The sequence below is a fragment of the Panthera pardus genome, unplaced genomic scaffold (genome assembly GCF_024362965.1).
Source record: "Panthera pardus isolate Hobbes unplaced genomic scaffold, ASM2436296v1 HiC_scaffold_20, whole genome shotgun sequence".
Taxonomy (NCBI): Eukaryota; Metazoa; Chordata; class Mammalia; order Carnivora; family Felidae; genus Panthera; species Panthera pardus.
In genome coordinates this window covers 61,085,686-61,105,955 of record NW_026526766.1, presented here as the reverse complement: position 1 = coordinate 61,105,955, position 20,270 = coordinate 61,085,686, and the positions used below count along the sequence as shown (strand labels likewise).

Sequence of the window (20,270 nt, the reverse complement as noted above, 5' to 3'; positions counted from 1 at the left end):
CTTTCTTATGGTTACCACTTGCAGTATATATTTTTCTGTAACTTTTTAACTTTTTTTTTTTTTTGAGAGACAGAGAGAGAGTGAGCACACACGCTCAGAGAAGGAGGAAGAGAGAGGATCTTAAACAGACTCCATTTTCAGCCCAACGTGGGGCTCGACTCCATGAACCATGAGATCATGACCTAAGATGAAATCAAGAGTCAGTCGCTTAACCAGCTGAGCCACCCGGGCACCCCTCTGTTGATTTTTTAACTATATTTTTTGAGTATTATTTCAGTGGTTCCTCTAGGGACTACAATAATATGCATTTCAATTTAGCACAATATTCTTCAGATTAATATTAACATAATTCCAATGAATACAGAAGCTTTGTTTCAATATAGCTCCAATTCCTACTCCCTCCTTTGTGCTATTATTATAATATACATTGCACCTATGTTATAACCCCAACAATACAGTGTTATTATTGCATTATACAATAGCATGGCATTTAAAAAAAGAAAAACATACATTTATTGTGTAAGCAAATGTCTCCCCAAGATTCCCATCCTCTGGTTATTCAATCAAGGTGCTGTCTTGAAAGGACTTTGCAAATGAAATTAAGGTTACTACATAGGGCAATTATCCTAGATTATCCAGATGGGCCCAGTGTAATCACATGAGCCCTGAACAATAGAAGAGGGAGGCAGAAGAGTCCATCAGAGAGAAATGTAGTGGAAGAGAGATACAGAGATGAGGCAGAAGAGACCAGAGAGATGAAGTATGAGAAGGAACCAAATTGCTGTTGCTGGCTTTGAAGTTGGAGGAAAGGAGCCAACAGCCAAGAAATGTGAGTGGCTCCTAGAGGCTGAGAACAACTCCTGTCAGCAAGGAAACGGGGGCTCAGTCTTACAACCATATGGAGCCAAATGTTACCAACAACCTGAATGAGCTTGGAAGTCAATCTATACTGAGCCTCCAGAAAAGAATACTGTACAGCCCACACCTTGATTTTGACCTTCAAAACCAAGGATCAGAGAGCCAACTGAGCCACATTATCCCTGAACTTCCGAACTACACGTAGAAGTGTGCGATCTTAAGCGGGTATCATCGGAAGCACGTTTGTAGTAATTGTTATGTCAGCCATACATTTATACAATCCTTTATATTTACTCACATATTTACCATTTACAGGACTCTTCATTCTATCCTGTGGATTCGAGTAGCCATCATATTTTCGTTCTGAAGAATTTAAAAACAGATCCATAGGCAAAAAAAATTGGTTTAGTTTATCTTTTTATTTTGCCACCTTATTTTACGCCTTCATTTCTGAAAGCTAACTTGTGTCCAAATCCTCCAGAAGTCCCTGGAGCTTCCTGAAAGTCCAATGATCACCTATGAGCCCACAGCCCCTTTGCTGGTCTCGAGTCAGAGATCCCAAGGGGACTGTTACGCCAGCGGGCTTTAAGATTAGATGTAGAAATATCAGATACTCTGGAGCCTACTGGGGAGAGTGGCAACCTAATCCCAAATCTACAGGCCCTAAATCTGGGTCACAATCACAGGATGCCCAGCCCTTCTAAGCTGACTAGAGCTCAGGGCAGCAGGAATCACCCTCCCTACACTCTCAGGAATCCAGTAGTTGGAAAAGGAAGGAAAGATCTGAGCTTGGTGTATATAAACCTGCTCCATTGTACCTAGGTGCCCTCCCTGAGCCTCCCCTACCCAGGAACCAGAGAGACGTGCACCTGTAGGTCATCTGTGGCCTATTCCACCTGTACTGCTTATAACTGCTCTAGCCTGTTCAGGTCTAGGTAGGTCTGCTACGTATTGAGAACATCTAGAATGTTCAGCTTTCTAGGTTTTTTGAGTGTTTTGGTTTGTCTGTTTTGCTATGAGGAGAGATATTTTGAAGTCTCACTCTCCTTGGGTCTGACTCTGGGACTTGGCTGGCTGCCACCAGCCTCCCAAGCTACAAGGCTTTGAACTCTCAGGGAAGAAGCCAGGAGTGAAAGAAGCTTCTGGGTTAAAGAAGCTCACCAAGTGCAAAGCCAGTGAGGGAGAGAAAGCTGCTCCTGAGACTCTTACACAGCATCTGCCCTCTCTGGCCTCACCCCTCTATCCAATTTGCAGCCAGCTCACCTTCAGTCATTCCCTAAAGGAAGGACTGCCAGCCTCCTCCAAGTCCTCTCTACCCTCCTCAGGACACTCAGTTGGCCACCATCTGTCCTAGTTGCAAAAGTCAGGTGAGACCATACATATAAAAGCACTTGGGAAAACTCCACATTAGGTGATGATCAGTACAATGATCTCTGCACATCTGGAATTAAATCTCAAAAGTGCATTTAATCCATCACTCGCTGAATGCCCACATGTATTTCAGTTTATGAATCCAATGACCACCTGACTCCTCTTCTAGGTATCCGGGGTGCCAAGCAGCAGCTCTAACTTTACTTTATGGTTGACATCCATAACCCTTCCCACAGTTTTTCCTTTTAAAAGGTCTAACACTAGGGCGGGGGTGCCTGGGTGGCTCAGTCAGTTAAGCGTATGACTCTTGATTTCAGCTCAGGTCATGATCTCACAGTTCGTGGGATTGAGCTCCACCTTGGCTCCATGCTGACAGTGCAGAGCCTGCTTGGGATTCTCTCTCCCCTTGCCCCTCTCCTCTGCACTCTCTAAATAAATAAAATAAAGATTCCTTTGAAAAAATAAAATGTCTAACGTTACCAAATAGTCTATCAACCACACCTCTAACAAAGAACTAGACTTCCCTGCACACCATCTACCACAACATCAAGATCCCAGTGTTTTAGTGCTGCCTATGACATGTGCACATTTCATTACTGGTCCATGCCAATACTCCCCTTTACTTCCTATTTTTCTGTACCCTCCGTCAATGGTTTCTTTCCCCTTTCCCTTTTGAAATACTTAAGTTGCCAATCCCCCTTTATAATTCTATTCCTTCTAACAGGAAAGAAAATAGTTCTCTTAAGTTTCTTACTTTTTCTATTTCTCTTTAGCTCTCATAAAGAATCCTTTTTTTTTCCCATAATGATTTAATATAGTTTCTTTCCCAATTCTGAAAAAATATGCAGGGCTGAGCCCTGCATGACTCGGCCTTACCTTTTATAACATCAAGATTTTCTTGTCTTTCAGAGTAGCCCCACTCTTTTGTAAATCCTCAGTGGTAAAGCCAAACAGACGGTTGAAGAGCTACAAGATATGTCCGGGAGGCCACATATGTAAAAACACTTTTTCCAAAATAGAAGAGACCAGTATAAAGCTAGTTCTGCTGTTTCTCTGAATCTGTATTTTAAAAATAACTTTACTTTTTTCCATCTTTCAATAAAAGCGCTACATCCTGGTGATGTGTCTTCTTTAGTATAGAGAAAGAAAAAAAAAAATCCCTAAATCCAGTCTTTGAACTGAAGTGACAGTGTTTAACGCAAGAACAATCCAATCCATAAAACCTTTCTCAATGTTAGTCAAGAGTTTGGGGACACATCACCTCTCTCCACTGCTATTTTCTCAGTTTCCTTATCGGCCGAGTTAGCATACTAACTGTTCAAACTGACTTAAAAAAAAAAAAAAAAAATGCCAATTCTCACAAATCCTTAAATTAGGAAAGAGGATGCACTCAATTTCCTTTGAAAATCACTGAAAAAACTTTGAGAATCAAAATAGTAACATCTTTAACAAAACATTAGCAAACCTGCGGAGTGAGAGACAATAAGCAGTTCACGTGGAGGCAGGTCCATCCCATCCCCTGACAGATCAGGCACCCCCACGCATGTGGGAGGATGCCACGGATGCACCTTCAAGGCAGGTGGGCACTTCTCAGCCCCGTTACCATGTTGCAACTTGTACTGAGGAATAATCCAAAGACTCTAGGATCTGTCTATAGCAACTGCATTTCATATCAGCATGGCTCAGTCCAATATACATACTTTATTTTAAATGATGCCACTAGCACTTGGGAAAAAAAAGTCATTTATTTGCATTGCTTCCACTTCTCTACTGTAGTGTTAGGACCCGACATAAGCATCGCTCTTCTACTTCCTATTTACAGCTCATTCAGAATATTACTACAAATACAATATACAATTTTTAAAAACTTCTGGGGAACTGTCGTCTTTGTTTTTCTTTCCTCTTTATAGGTTTCTCAAAATCATTCAACTTAAATGAAAATTTACATGGACATTTTCTGTACACATCCAAAAGGGCAGAGGTTACACTGGTAAAAGCCAAAAGAATTTTGCACGAATACAATAAAATACAGAAAACAGAGAGTATAGAAGATGTTATTTGGGGTACAAATATAAACAATACAGTACCATTTGAGTAATTTAGCAACATAACACTCATCCTTTATAGAAATAAAACTGCAAACCTGGAGAATGCTCTGACAAATATTAAACATTATATATACAATGAGGTAAATGTACCTTGGTCTCTTGAGAGGTAATTTAAGTTTAAAGCAATTGACATTTTGAAGCATCTCCTTGACATAGAAAGAAATATCAAACACCCCATTCCATTGGCACAAGGTGAAAAAGGGATATCAAAACACGGTTCACGATATTCAATTCATAAATCTTGTTAAAAAATAAAAACAAATTCACTTAAGTTCTTTTTAAGTTTTAAGAAACAGGTTGAATATTATTAACCACATTCTTAGAAGTTTACAATTACAAGTAAGATTGCATAATGGTGTGGAAAAGCTTGAATGTACTGACAATCCTCAGAATGACTTAGAATCCCAGCACTGCCGGAAGGGGCCCGTGGGTATTTCAGCGTTCTTAATCACACTCAAGAAGCTACAGATTACATGTCCAGAGCTATTCTTTAGGATCTCAAAAATATCTGAATTGGCATTTCCTGCCAAGCTGTAACAGAACCACTGTTTGGAAATTCCATCATTTGGAGCCAGAACACTGCCACAGTCAAGAAACAAAAAGAAACAGTTGACTTATAATCACTCTTTCAGTGCAAGGATAAAAATAAACTCTTGATATGACAGGTCTACTGGGATACTGATTTTGTTCTGCATTTTAATTGGCAATAGGCCATCTTGTTTCACAAAACAGTCTAAGTGGGACAGTTCGCGATGTAGAGGGGGAACAGAAGGTAGCTCACGCATGAGCTGATCACTAAATGTCATAAGGAGAACTGAAATTTGGAAATCTTGATGGCCATGGCACTGTGCACTGACTCGAGGCACTTCTTGAGCAATATCATTACAGCAGAATCACAGGCTCCCTTCTTCAGACCTTACCCTGTCCTACAGTGGGTAGGATCGGCCACTGCTTCTGGCACAACTCCTATTGCCATACTGCCACCTTGCTGCCTTCCCACTCCCTGGCCATAACTGAAGTCACAACAAGGCAGCCAGCAGAGCCATCACCCACCCAGTCTCCAAACTTGGGAGAGCCCTCCCAGCAACACCCCATGACTCGAAGAAATGGAAGCACGTCCTACGTTTCCATCAATCATTTAGATACCAAAAGCAGCTATTCAGTCAAAAGGCTGCTGAGGGGATATGGGCAGGGCATGGTGGCGGCAAGGCAATGGTCTCTGAGCAGGGACCAGCAGGAAGGCCGGTTGAGAAAACTAAGCTGAAGTTATAAAGGAAGGACCGGGGACACCTGTGCCCCACCGGGTCGTACCTCCCTCATCCCCAGTCCTCCAGGGTACTGACAAAATGGACGTGGACAGGTAACTGGTCTGAAGGTACATTTTAAGCCAAGTTTAATCTTGGAAGGTGAACGTCTGAAGACAGGCAGCATAAACAAACGCTTGTGTTTCTGAGTGACAAAATTAACACTCTAGTCAAACTTATCTGCAGTTATGGCCGTAGCAATCAGGATCTATTTCATCTTTTAAGTGACTTCCGTTTCCAATATTAGCCAAATGGGGTTTATCAAACTCATTAGCCAAAAAAGGAATTTGCTGCAATAATAAACCCAATTTAGAACTAAACTCCAACTTTAAAAAAAATTCCCTGACTCCCCAAAAGTACATTTTATTCACTTAGGCAAGAACAGTATAACTGCAACTCAATCTTTGATTCAATAAAGAATATCTTCAGTAAAAGTTGATTACTTTACCTTATAGGAAAGTGAGAAATTATGTATCACAATTTCAAATCAGACAAGAACTTTTGGTATGTTCTTAAAATTATATAAAAATAGTTTTAGCATTGGTCCCCTGGATTTCATAAAGCAGATCTGGTAGGCTTAGAAATGGCCAAAAAAAAAAAAAAAAAAAAAAAAAAAAAGGTACTTATAATCACAGAGCTAGAGATTATTAAACAGGAAATCTAACATATTTATAAAAACAAACCCCTCAAACTCATTCATTTGCTTTGACAAAATTAAAATCATGGTAACTACAGAAAAAACTCAGATTTGGAGTCAAAATATTAACCTCTAAGCACATTTTCCCCATGATGTTTTTAAACACATGAAATTGACACTAAATTCCTATGTATATGTCATTCATTCTAAAATTACTTTGGCTTTAAGACCAAATAGTCTTTCAAATTTATTCTATGTATAAGAGATAAGACATTATCAGAATGCAGCCCAGTCAGTGTAAATGGCCACTATCTCTTACTGACCAAAATACTGTAAAGGTTATTCTGACCCTTTCATTTAGAAACTGATAGCAGTTATAAAGTCAATGTCTTGCCTCATTGCTATGATAGTTTTTTCTCTCCCGTCAGAATAAGATCACAGTGATAAAGAGAACTCTGAAAATTATAAAAGCCCTAAAGGACTTTTAGCACTGGAAGTAAAAACCAGTTATTGTAAGTTAGTTTCAAGTTAATGTGAAGACCATGACGAGTTTGCTTGAAACATTTAATTTGACTAAAAACATCTGTAAATGGAGAACCTATACTCAGGATGTTCTTTAGCTACCACTCCCAAATATCAAGGGTGTACTGAACTCGTTACATAACCATGGAGATTAAGCACTTGTGCACAGTATGCGCACACGGAGGGAAAGACTGAATTAGAAGCTGCCTTCTTCAAAGGGTAGTGAGACTCCAGAACCACACGAACTCTGACCTTAGTTACAAAGACAGAAAGCCCACTGAACACTGACTCCGACATAACGAATGTGACTCTCTTGCACACCTGTTAGCTATTCAAATTAATTACCTTTACCTTCCTAGAAAAAAACCTATTATTTAACATCAACCATATCCTAATTTTAAATGTAATTCATTTCTTAAAAAAATAACACTGTCTTTGATCAGATAAAGAAAAAAATGGCTTACAGAATGCCACACAACTTTTCACAAGCAGCTAGACAAATTTTCCCTTTTAGAAAAATTAGTCTGTAGGCTACAAGTTTTAAATTATTAAAGTACTATAAGCATCTAGAGTGCCACTTGACTTAAGGTATACTTAGACAACACAATTTAAATGCAAAAGCTTGAAGTGAGAATATTCAAATATGACCATGATAACATTTACCAATTAATGCCACTTCATTTCTTTAGTGGTTTAAGCACATTTTGGTAGGAGAAAGGCATTTTCAAAATGGACTACCAAATGACATACTACAAAAATTCCTTCAAAAAACTAGACAGAGAAAGTCTGGGCTACCCAGATAAATAAATTTCTTGAATTGAAATACTATAGGTTTTAAGACACACAGACTTTAAGCAATTCTATTCATCTCCATTAGAAAGACACAGAAGCGGCACTTACTGGTATAGTACAATCCCATTTTGAAGGCATGTAATGTTCTGAATATGTGAAAGAACAGTAATAGTATACAAAATACAATTGCATAAATTATGTTCCTCACTACTATATGAGGTCATTTTTAGACTCAAGATAAGAGTTTTATAAGTGTTAGTTTTAAGATCCTGAAAATTATAGACCAGTACATTCAAAGTCTGAATCAAGGAAACTCTTTAGTGGTTCAGAATCCTCTGAGAATGTACTAACCAGGAATAAAATCACTTTCCTGAAAAATAAGAAATGTTTCGTGTAACTCAACAATCCAGCTCCTTTACCCTTAAAGATGATCTTCAGCACAGCAGAGTTAACCTAAAGTTAAGATCAGCAATCATCTTTAAAAAAACAAAAAAACAACCAAGTTTTGTGTTAATAAAAAATAAAGGTAGACTACACAACACTTTGTAACTGTCCTGGGAAAGAAGTGTTCATAGTGCAGAGAAAGGACCCACATGGCTGTTTCCTGGGTCCAAAGAAATCCTGGGGAGTTTCTCATTGACCTTATTACACTGTTGCAAAAGGAAGCAATATCCTTCTATTCCCTCTCAGTGAGGTAGAACAGCTGACCTCCCAAATTAAAACCCAGGAGCAGATCTGAAGAAAAGCAGAGTTCAGGCGAAGCCGCAGAACTACATTTTGATGCCTTCCTGTTGACTGAGTTGTGACAATGTTTTCTTAATCCTCAAAGCTGTAAGTCTAGCAGCTCCGTTGGCATACCAACATTCTCTCATAATTTTAGCCATTACTCTCAAGGCCTGCAAGAAAATAGAAGAAAAATTATAGTTAACGCATGCACCACTTTCCATTCATCTGGATTAGATCTTTACTCTGTACAGTTTCTTTCCAAGTGACATACGTTCAAGTTTTTGTTTGTTTCAGCATTATCTGTAATAACAAATGAATAGAAACCTCCTCAATTCCCTTCAGTAGGGTACTGCTGTCAGCAGCTGGAAAGCAGATGGACAAGGGGTGACTTACTTATTAGCAGACCTAAAAAATCTGAATCCTAAACCAGAGTTGTACATGGCAAATAAGGAACTTGACTCACACTGAAACGCCCCCAAAATCCAAGGAATTAACTGCATTGAGTTCCTCTGAGGTGAAGTGCAAGCTAAAAATAGGATCAGCCAAAAGAGCTGGAACCCCAGATCCTTGCCCCTCCCTGAGCATCACATAGTTGGGTGACTGCAGCCCCCCACCAGCAAAAGACTAGAGATTGGTATCTGAGAGGGTAAAGCAGAGACCTCTGACTTGGGGAACATGGGGGCAAAGTTCCATACTGACAACTCACGAAATGAGAAGACCATAAGCTTTCTCCCCAAAACACAGGCCACAACCTGTAGACACTCCTCCAGGCAAGAGACTGTAAGAGTCCTCTCTGGGGAATGCGAGCCCAAGTGGAAAGACCTGAAGATACTGCCATCAGTGGCTCTCCAAGCGAGTAACCCAGTTAGATCACCCTAAAGATCACAGGTGATAAGCTCCCTTCATGTGCACAAAGCTTCCCATCGGCTTTTAGCATCCTATTTTTAAACAGGAAGAGAGCAGGAGTTTGATTAGACACCAGAGAAAGCAATATGAATGCAGAAGCTGATACAGAACAAAGCAACTTGGAAAAAACAGTTGTACAGAGAAGAAAACATCAACAACTTATCATTAATATCCTTAAGGAGATAAAAGAAAATGTTCATGTTAGATTTACCATTGATCGTTTTTTTGCTTCCTGTTTGACTTTGGAAAAACTTGACAGAAGAATTGGAAAATAAACCTGATAAAAAAAGATAAAAGTTGATAAACCTCCCGGAAAGTGTAGAAAAAAACCAGAGCTGGAGGAAAAGACAAGAAAATTAGAAGGCCTCTTCAAGAGGTCTACCATTCGTAAGTAGACTGTAAGAAAGAGAACAGAGGAGGAGGCGCCTGAATGGCTCAGTCGGTTAAGTGCCTGGCTTCAGCTCAGGTCATGATCTCATGGTTTGTGAGTTCAAGCCCCACATCAGGCCCTGCACTGACAGGGCAGTACCTGCTTGGAATTCTCTCTCTCCCTCTCTGTCTCTGCTACTCTCCCACTCGTGCTTTCTCACAGTCAAAATAAATAAACTTAAAAAAAAAAAAAAAAGAATGGAGGAAAATGGAAGGGAACAAATCAAAGAAATACTTCAGGGACATTTTCTAGAAATGAACATTTGTTTCCAGATAAAAAGGATCAAGTTCCTATCACATACATATACTCATTCAACAAAATAATAAATTTACTGACAGCCTACCATCTACCAGATACCGTCCTAGGTACTGGGGATACAATAGCGAGCAAACAGACAAAATCCCTACCCTCATAAAGCTCACATTCTAGAGAGCCAAAGCATATAATTAGTAAGTAAGTAAAATACACGGACGGGCAGTGGTAAGTGCTACGGAGAAACATCATTTAGGGAAGCAGATAAAATATGCCAGGGAAAGAAGATGATATTTGAAATGGGTATAACAAGGTAACGTCTGAGCAGAGACTTAAAAGAGGGAGGAACCTGAATAAACCAGAAACAGGAAGTCATGCAGCCAGGAAAGAATATTCACCATAACAAAGGGAAAGGGAATCCCAGGTGAGGGAATCCTCCCAAAGGTGAGGGATATCCCAAGGGGAAAGCTGCACAGTGGGCCTAGAGAACTATAAGTCCAGACTGGAAAATATCAGAAGATTTTGCAAGACATTTCTTCAGTTATTCTATCAGTTTCATGTTCTTACTGTGTTTCAACTATTGAGAGGAGATTCATAAAACCCTAGAAAAGTGTAAGACTGAATTAGTATAAAGTACATATAAAACTAATCAAATTGAGAAAAAACAAAAATGACAGCGATGGCATTAATTCAGCAAATTGCATGTGTGCTCTTAATGTTAACTGCTAACTTTTCCTCATGCTTAAAAAGCCATCTGTTTAGAGGTGCCTGGGTGACTCAGTAAAACTAAAGCTTCTGACTCTTGTTTTCAGCTCAGGTCATGATCCCAGGTTCGTGGGATCAAGTCCCACGTCAGGCTCCATGCTGAGCATGGAGCCTGCTTCAGATTCTCTCTCTCCCTCTGCCCCTCTCTGCAGCTCACGCTCAGGCTCTCGCTCTTTCTCTAAAAAAAAAAAAAAAAAAGCCATCTGTTTAATAATGTGCTCTACTTAATGAGTGCATGAATACTTCCAAGTACTCTTGATTTCAGCTCAGGTTATGATCTCACAGTTCGTGGGATCAGGCCCTTCACCAGGCTCTGCACTGACAATACAGAAACTGCTTGGGATTCTCTCTCTCTGGCCCTCCCCCACTCACACTCTCTCTCTCAAAATAAATAAATAAATAAACTTGAAAAAATTTTTTAAAATCTGTTGCAGTTCTATACACTAATAATGAAGCAGCAGAAAGTGAAATTAAGAAAACAATCCCATTTACAATTGCACTGAAAACAATAAAATATTTCGGAATAAACTCAACCCAAGAGGTAAAAGACCTATACTCTGAAAACTATAAAACACTGATGAAGGAAGTTCAAGATGATACAAAGAAATGGAAAGACATTCCATGTTCATGGGATGGAAGAACAAATATTGTTAAAATGTCTATTCTACGCAAAGCAATCTATACATTTCATGTAATCCCTCTCAAAATACCAATAGCATTTTCATAGAACTAGAACAAACAATCCTAAAATTGGTATGGAACCACAAAAGACTCTAAACAGTCAAAGCTATCTTGAAGGAAAACCAAAAACAAAAACAAAAAAACCAAACTGGAAGTATCACAGTTCCAGATTTTAACTTATATAACAAAGTGGTAGTAATTCAAATAGTATGGTACTGGCCTAAAAATAGACACATAGAGATCAAAAGAATAGGACAGAAAACCAATAAGTATACCTATAATTATTTGGCCAATTAATCAACAAAGCAGGAATGAATACACAATCGGAAAAAGACAAATGGTGTTGGGAACACTGGACAGTCACATGCAAAAGAATGAAACTGGACCACTTTCTTTCATCATGCACAAAAATAAACTCAAAATGGATTAAAGACCTAAATGTAAGACTTGAAACCATAAAAATTCTTGAAGAAAGGATGGGCAGTAATTATCTCTGATATTGGCTGTAGCAACATTTTTCTAGATATGTCGCCTGAGGCAAGGGAAATAAAAGCAAAAATAAACTATTGGGATTACATCAAAATAAAAACCTGCACATCAAAGGAAATAATCAACAAAACTAATGGGAGAGGATATTTTTAAATGACATATCTGATAAAGGGTTAGTATCCAAAATATATAAAGAACTGATACAAGTATATACCCCCCAAAATAATCCAATTAAAAAATGGACAGAAGAAATGAATAGACATTTCTCAAAGAAGATATACAGATGACTACAAACACAAGATGCTCAACATCACTCATCATCAGAGAAACGCAAATCAAAACTACAATGAGCTATCACCTCACACCTGTCAGAATGGTTAAAATAAAAAACCAGAAACAAGCATTGGTGAGGATGTGAAGAAAAAAGAACCCTCTTGCACTACTGGTGGGAATGCACATTGGTGTAGCCATTTTGGAAAATAGTATGGAAATTCCCCCCAAAATTAAAAAGTGAACCACCCTACGATCCAGGAATTGCACTACTGGGTATTTACCTCAAAACTACAAAAAACACTAATTGAAAGGGATACATGTACCCCTACATTTATTGCACCATTATTTACAATAGCTAAACTATGGAAGCAACCAATGGATAAATATTATTCAGTCACAAAAAAGAATGAAATCTTGCCATTTGTAACAACATGGGTGGATCTAGAGGATATAATGCTAAGTGAGATAAGTCAACCAGAGAAGGACAAATACCATATGCTCTCACGCATATGTGGAATTTAAGAAACAAAACAAGAAAAAAAATGAGAGACAACCAAGAAATAGACTCTTAAATACAGAAAACAAACTGATGTTTACCAAAGGGCCAGTGGATGGGGGTATGGGTTAAATAGGTGATAGAGATTAAGGAATGTACTTATCAAAAAAAAAAAAAAAAAAAAAAAGAGAGAGAGAGAGATGGTGAACTTAAATTCCACCAGACCGGTAAGTGCATTAGGATTAAACACTCCATGTAAAAGACAGATAGCAAAATAGGTAGATAAAATAAAATGCAGATGCCTTGGTTCATTGGTAGATTTAAACACTATTCTGATACACTGACAGCCTCTGCAAATGTTCCATGGCCCTTTTGATGGACTTGAGATCGAACATGAAAACTGTTTTTCACTCACTGGTTTAATTGCCATGAAAACACTGGTTTAATTGCCATGAAAAGGGAAGGGAAGGGGAGGGGAGGGGAGGGGAGGGGAGGGGAGGGGAGGGGGAGGGGAGGGGAGGGGAGGGGAGGGGAGGGGAGGGGAGGGGAGGGGAGGGGAGGGGAGGGGGAGGGGAGGGGAGGGGAGGGGAGGGGAGGGGAGGGGAGGGGAGGGGAGGGGAGGGGAGGGGAGGGGAGGGGAGGGGAGGGGAGGGGAGGGGAGGGGAGGGGAGGGGAGGGGAGGGGAGGGGAGGGGAGGGGAGGGGAGGGGAGGGGAGGGGAGGGGAGGGGAGGGGAGGGGAGGGGAGGGGAGGGGAGGGGAGGGGAGGGGAGGGGAGGGGAGGGAAGGGAAGGGAAGGGAAGGGGAGGGAAGGGAAGGGAAGGGAAGGGAAGGGAAGGGAAGGGAAGGGAAGGGAAGGGAAGGGGAGAAAGGAAGAAAGGAAGAAAGAAAGAAATTCTTGTGTCTATTTTCCTTAAAAAAAAAAGAGGCAAATTTCCACTTAACAAGCAGAAACAGTTTAGAAAATTGTATAGTATCCAAAAGAAATACTCACTTCACAACTCTGCCATCTGTTTGGAATATTTGGCCTTAACTTCTGTTCACAAACAACTTTCCTCATTTCTTCAACTGATGGATCAGAAGGTACAAGATCATAATAAGGCAGCTGGTAATCTTCATGAATTCCTATATTGGTTAAAAACAACAACAACAATTTTGAAGAATTTATTGATAATGCCAGACCATTCTTTGTCCAGACAGAAAAGGAACACCTGAGAGTCCTATTCAGGGTTCCATTCATGAATTAGCTAAGTGCTTATGGCTTGGTCTGTCTCATCCACATCTGCATCAACAACCCATCTTTCTGAGTTGGTACTGGGTCCAGTACAGCTTGCAACTAAATATCACCATGGGATCAGCTAAGGCTATTTTTTTTAACATTTATTTATTTTTGAGACAGATAGAGACAGAGCATGAACGGGGGAGGGTCAGAGAGAGAGAGGGAGACGCAGAATCTGAAACAGGTTCTGAGCTGTCAGCACAGAGCCTGACACGAGGCTCAAACTCACGGACCGCGAGATCATGACCTGAGCCGAAGTCAGACGCTTAACTGACTGAGCCACCCAGGCGCCCCATCAAAGGCTATTTTGACGATGGTTAACCATGAGCTATGTTGACCAGATTGACAGTTTCCTATAGAACCCTATGGTACAAAAAATGAGAGTTTTTATTCTGTGAGCGCTTACCCTCTCACTTGGCACAGGGATCTACACTCTACCATGGAGATGTAAATCCTACAAGCAAATCGGAGGTGCAAGTCCTTTACCTCTACTTGGATCTGTCCTCTTCACTGTAAGAGACATGCTCCCCCTCTTACTGTTACATAAACTTGAGACCCTAGTCTCAACCAAGCCTGGGCCCCCAAGGATAAGAAACTATTCCTCAAGTAAATATGGGAGTTTCTCAATCTAAAACTAAACCTAAGTTAAAACTTAGTTTAAAACATAGTGTAAGGGTGATATAACTGTATTCTGTATTTGTAACTTCCAGCTATGAAGTTGGACAAAATACCCACAATCTCAGGGGGGAAAATGAGTTTGACCCAGTTATAATTTAGAAACAGCTTCCTGGGTGGCCTCTCAAGTAGTCATCCACTCTAAATAACTATATGTCAAGATAACAAGGGCTTGGTTTCTGATGCTCCCAAGATTTAAATGGAAAATAGAAAAAGAATACACTAGAATAAGTGTGTCATGTCATTTCCTCTCACCACAGATTTTATCTCCTTTATTTTCTTTGGCACTCTCAGTGATCACTGCTGATATGTGTAATTACACTCAATAAAAAAAGTCTAGGGGCACCTGGATGGCTCAGTCGGTTAGGTGTCTGACCTCAGCGCAGGTCGTGATCTCACAGTTCATGGGTTCAAGCCCTGTGTCAGGCTCTGTGCTGATAGCTCAGAGCCTGGAGCCTGCTTTGGATTCTGTCTCTCTCTCTCTCTCTCTGTCCCTCCCCCTCTCACACTCTTTCTCTCAAAAATTAATAAACATTAAACAAAAATTTTTTTAATTAAAAAAAAAAAAAAAACAAGGCTATCCCTGAACAGCTTCTCTGTTCATGACAAACTAATGGGGGAGGGGGAGAAATTTACCACCAATGGAACATCGTCGAGCTATTTCCCAGAATACTAAGCCCATTGCATAGATGTCAGCACGTTTGAAGGATTCAAAGTGTTTCATGTTTATGGAATCATCTAGAACTTCGGGGGCCATGTACCTAAAAAAGAAGTCAGCATTTTACTTTATGTAATGGTGGCCACAATACTTTTGAACTCTTTCATAGATTTTTTTTCTCCTGAGAATTAAAAAAATTAAATAAAATAAATCAGTATTACCAGTATTACCTCTGAGATTTTTCTTCCCTTTTAGCATGGTTCTGCTACTTTTTAAAATGATTCACACTTCTTATAGAAATTTTCCCAAAGTTCATAAAGTACAAAGTAAAAAATCATTCCGTTACTACCACCCAGTGTTAACACTTTGATCAACATCCTTGCAGATATCTCTCTCTATATATGGACATATACATACAATATTACATAACTAAGATCATATTACCCTCAAAAATATTAAATATCCATACTGATTTGAAAATTACTGATGTTAACTAAATCCCATGAAAAGTTGAAACAGCAATTTCATGCTACCTGCCTTAATGATCTTAGTTTCCAATGAAAGACACAACATATAATAACCATGACTATGATAAATGTCCTAACATATACCACCTACTTTGTCAAGTACCATGCAGGGACCATACATTTTAATCTAGAAATCTTCTCACTAGAAGAGGATGAAAGGAAGGACGAAGACATAATCCAGGGAACAAAATAATAGGAAAAAATGAATGCCAGTCCTCCTATTTTTTAGAGAGCAAGTGGGGGAGGGGCAGAGAGAAAGGGAGACAGAATCCCAGGCAGGATCCACACTGTCAGTGCAGAGCCCGATGTGGGGCTCAAACTCATGAACTGAGCCGAAATCAAGTCAGACACTTAACCAACTGGGACACCCAGGCTCCCGCCAGTCCTCCTATTGATGCCACATTGTAGGGTTTTCAAGTTTTAAAAAGCCTACTAAAGTTAGAGATCAGGATCCACGAAGACCTGACCTGCAGCAACCACTGTCCTGGACCCTAAGTCAAAAGTTCTGAGAGTCCCTGTTGAATCCAGAAATCACAGATACAACTGAGACAGAATGAAGCTTGGCTCTATCCAAAGCCGAGGCAGTAGTGTGAACATATGTTGTGGCAACATGCTGTGATACAGAGTAAGGCCTTTTGGGTCAGAAAGGCCGAGGTTCATATCTCAGCTCTTCAGGTTACCATCCTTATGAGGCTGGCCTCATTATTTAACTTCCATGGGGCTGTTTCCTCATCTATGAAATGAGGATAAGGACACCTACCTAGTTATGTTCTTTTGAAATTCATGGATTCAACAAATGTTTACTGAAGACCTGCTCTGTATTAAGCACTGTAACGGATACTGGGAATCCAAGGCTGCTCTCAAGCAGCTTGCCATCCAGTGGAATATACAGACAGATAAATGGAGAATTACAATGTGCTAAGTGCCTTAACCGTCCAGGTTCAGCCTGCTGAGAGCCCTTGGTAAAGGCACTTCACTGTCGAGAAAAGGCTTCCTATGAGAAAGGAAGGGTGAGGACAAATCAGGGAAACAGCACATGCAAAAATTCTGAGGAAGAAAGAAAGGTGTATTCTCAGGAACTAAAAATAAGAAAATGGGGGCACCTGAGTGGCTCAGCTGTTAAGTATCTGACTCCCGATTCTGGCTTAGGTCACAGTCTTGAAGTCTGTGGGATTGGACCCCATGCTGGGCTCTGTCCCAACAGCACAGAGACTGCTTGGGATTCTATCTCTCCCTCTCTCTCTGCCCCTCCCCTGCTCTCTCTTTCTCTCAAAATAAATAAATAAACATTTTTTAAAAATAATAAAATAAGGAAATGGTTGGGCTAGCTACAGTACAGCATATAAGGAGAGCATTAACTGAGATGATATATATACAAGACCCATTAAAATGATTGGCACATACTGGGCAGCCTATTATCGTCAGCTAATATTGTTATTATAATTAATATAACTAATGATAATATTCTGGAAGGGCCACCTTTCATCAGCAGGCATCTTTTAAAGTCAGGTAACCTTGGCTTCAGAGCAGGCAAGACCATGAGATCTTCTACCTGTGGGCAATCTAATAAAGTACAGGTTTGAGTTTCAGAAGATACGTATATACAAATGAGAAGGCAATGAAAAAGAAGTTGATTTCAGAAGGTATTAAATACAATTCACAAGTATACCTTTTTGTTCCCACTCTGTGGTTTGGAGCAATATCAATCGTATCTGTGGCTGAATCGTGTCTTACTGCCAGTCCTAAGTCTGCAATGCAGCAAGTTCCATTCTTCTTTACTAAGATATTCTTGGACTTCAAATCTCTATGAGCAATGGCTGGTTTCCCTAAAGAAACAAAAATTAAATGTGATTATTTAAAAGGTGATACCAGTCACAATTCTCACCTTTAGGTTCAAAGCCTCTACTCCTGTCCCAGCGCAGTGTCAAAGCATCTCAGCCCGCATCATCCACAATACCTGGACAGTTACTCAACAACCCCAAGCAAGTCATTATACCAAAAGTTGCTGAAATCACATTTCTTCAAAAAACATAGAGAAAATAAGATTCTCTAAAAGATGGTGCTCAAAAACTGTAAGTCTAACAACTCGAAGCCTAGGGGTTAAAGACGTTAGTTTGTTGACATCTCATGAATTATTTACAGAACTCTAGTCACAGACTGATATTTCAGTCTAAGAACCAAATATCTACATCACTTCATCTACCTCCCAACTGTAATGTACTCAGTTTTAGATTCACAACCTTTAATACTAACCACGGGAAGACATGCTATTAAAAACTCATAATTACAGTGTGGAAACCCTAGAACCCTCCTCCATTGCTGGCAGGAATGTAAAAAGGTACAGCCACTTCGGAAAAAATCGTCACAGTCTGGCAGTGCCCCAACACCATCAATTACTATATAATCCAATAATTCCACTGTGTAAGAGAACTGAAAATATATGCCCACACACAAAAAAATAAAATAAAAAAAGCGTACACCAATGTTCATGGCAGCATTACTCACAACAGCCAAAAGTGGAAACAACCCAAGTGTCCATCAACTGATGGGTAGATGTGGTACGTCCAAACAACAGAATACCATTTGGCCATAAAAAGGAATGAAGGACTGATATGTGCTACAACATGGATGAACCTTGAAAATACATTAAGAGCAAGAAGCCAGCCACTAAGGAGTTTGGGAGGAACTGGGGAGCGACTGCTATGGGCACAGTATTTCTTTCCGGAGTGATGAAAAATGTTCTAAAATTGACTGCAGTGATTCACAACTCTGTGAATACACTAAAAACTGAGCCATACACTTAAAATGGGTGAATTGTATGATACGTGAATTATAACTCAGTGGAGCTGGTACAATCAACAACAATAATAATTACAAAGATGAGGCTAAGATGTGAAATAGCATGTGTGCAGTAAAGTGCGGAGTGATGGCAAGTGTAGAATCTCTACAGGAGAGAGAGATACTGGCATCTGATATCCTACATGGCATAAAAATCATACCACAACAATTTCGTAACTAAAATTTTTCAACTATAAACTGTCTCATGCAGTCTCCTTATCTCAGGGTTATATATGATTATTAGATGGCCAGATAATATTAGATAGCATGTTAATTTTTATAAAGCATCTTTCACATTACATTTGATACTACACATAAAAATACATTCTTTTAGACTTTAATTCTAAAATGAAGATCCTCAAAATCACAAGACTACATGCCACTTTTAAGAACTCACGAGCACGTCAGTGGTGCCACAATGACTAGAGAATCTCTAAACAAATTCCTACATTGCTAATTCCCCCTGAGATTTTCAACAGAAAGATAAAATAATTTCATTTAAAACCTCATTTTAAACATCTCCACTTAGGCCGACCTGTCACAAAATTTTCTAACAGACATTAGATTCAGGGGAATTTAAAGCTTAAATAACAGAATTACTTGGGAGTTACCTTGGGTACCAACAATCTCCATGTGAAGATGGGCAAGTCCACTTGCTGTGGACAAAGCGAGTTTTATCATTCCTTCCACGGTCACTGTGTATCTGTTCAAATAATCAAAAAGGGATCCATGCTCATGATAATCTGACACCAACCAGAGCTGAGTCCATGTACCGTTGTCTATAGAGTAGAATAACAATGCTTCAGATGGGTTGTAGAACATTTAAGATTTATCAATTCAAAAGTTACCACTTTTTACTCTTGAAATCCACAACTGTAACATATGATGATGGTACCGTAAGTGTGCATATTATTTCCTTCATGTTTTGTCTGTCTTATACTTTTACATACATATCTTTCAGATACTCTGAGTAAGCCCCCTAGTCTTGAGATAAGGCAAGGATAACTAATCCCATTTAAGAGATAAGGAGTCATAGTTCCAAAATGGTGACCTTGAACCTACACAGACAGTAACAGAGCGGGGACTCCTTAGTGGCTAGAAAAATGTCTGGTTCAGGTTAGGTGCTCGATGGTTGTTTCTGGAAGGAGCAGGGAAATGAGAGGAAGGAAGATGGGAAGTATCTGGAGCCTAGTGTGGCCACAGTAGGAATGGAATAGTACAGGACAAAACTGTGAGCTTAAATGAAGAAATGCAAGCTTTATCACAGACTGTACCTTCAGTTCACAAAGAAGCCAGATAAGAGGATTATGAACCCAAGGTTTACAGCTTACAAAAAAATATAAAAATTGTGGTATTTCCCACTGACACATGGGAAAGCAGAGACAGGAACTAAAACGTCCAGAGGCAAAAAGCTAGGGCTGAACCCAGTTTTACATAAGGTGATTCTGAACCTTGACAACTAGTAATATGTATTTCAAAAAGGTTGCCTGTAAACTGATACATGGATTTGAAATGTGTTTTCCCATGGGAATCATGGTAAAGATTCTGGCTAGGCTTCTGGGCTAGGCTGGTCCACAAAAGCCTATTTAACCTAAAAGTAGCAAGAAAATCACATATTTCGTGAAATCACGCATTACGACAATACTAGGAGGTAGCACAATTCAGTAAAACATGCAGGCTTGGAG

General features: G+C 39.6%; 1 protein-coding gene across 5 annotated transcripts in view; it reads right to left on the bottom strand.

Moving 5' to 3' along the window:
- Window positions 1-3,957: 3,957 nt before the first annotated feature.
- The window catches only part of TGFBR1 (transforming growth factor beta receptor 1), a 57,610-nt gene continuing 41,297 nt past the window's right edge, over window positions 3,958-20,270 (bottom strand). For 4 of the 5 annotated variants that reach the window (XM_019454362.2, XM_019454364.2, XM_019454365.2 and 1 more), the window contains 5 exons: window positions 19,197-19,364; window positions 17,417-17,573; window positions 15,199-15,323; window positions 13,603-13,733; window positions 3,958-8,488 (listed from right to left, as the gene is read on the bottom strand). In XM_019454362.2, the coding sequence (XP_019309907.2) occupies window positions 8,363-8,488; window positions 13,603-13,733; window positions 15,199-15,323; window positions 17,417-17,573; window positions 19,197-19,364 (707 nt within the window). In that variant the 3' untranslated portion in view covers window positions 3,958-8,362. The other variant, XM_053908124.1, reaches the window with a different exon arrangement.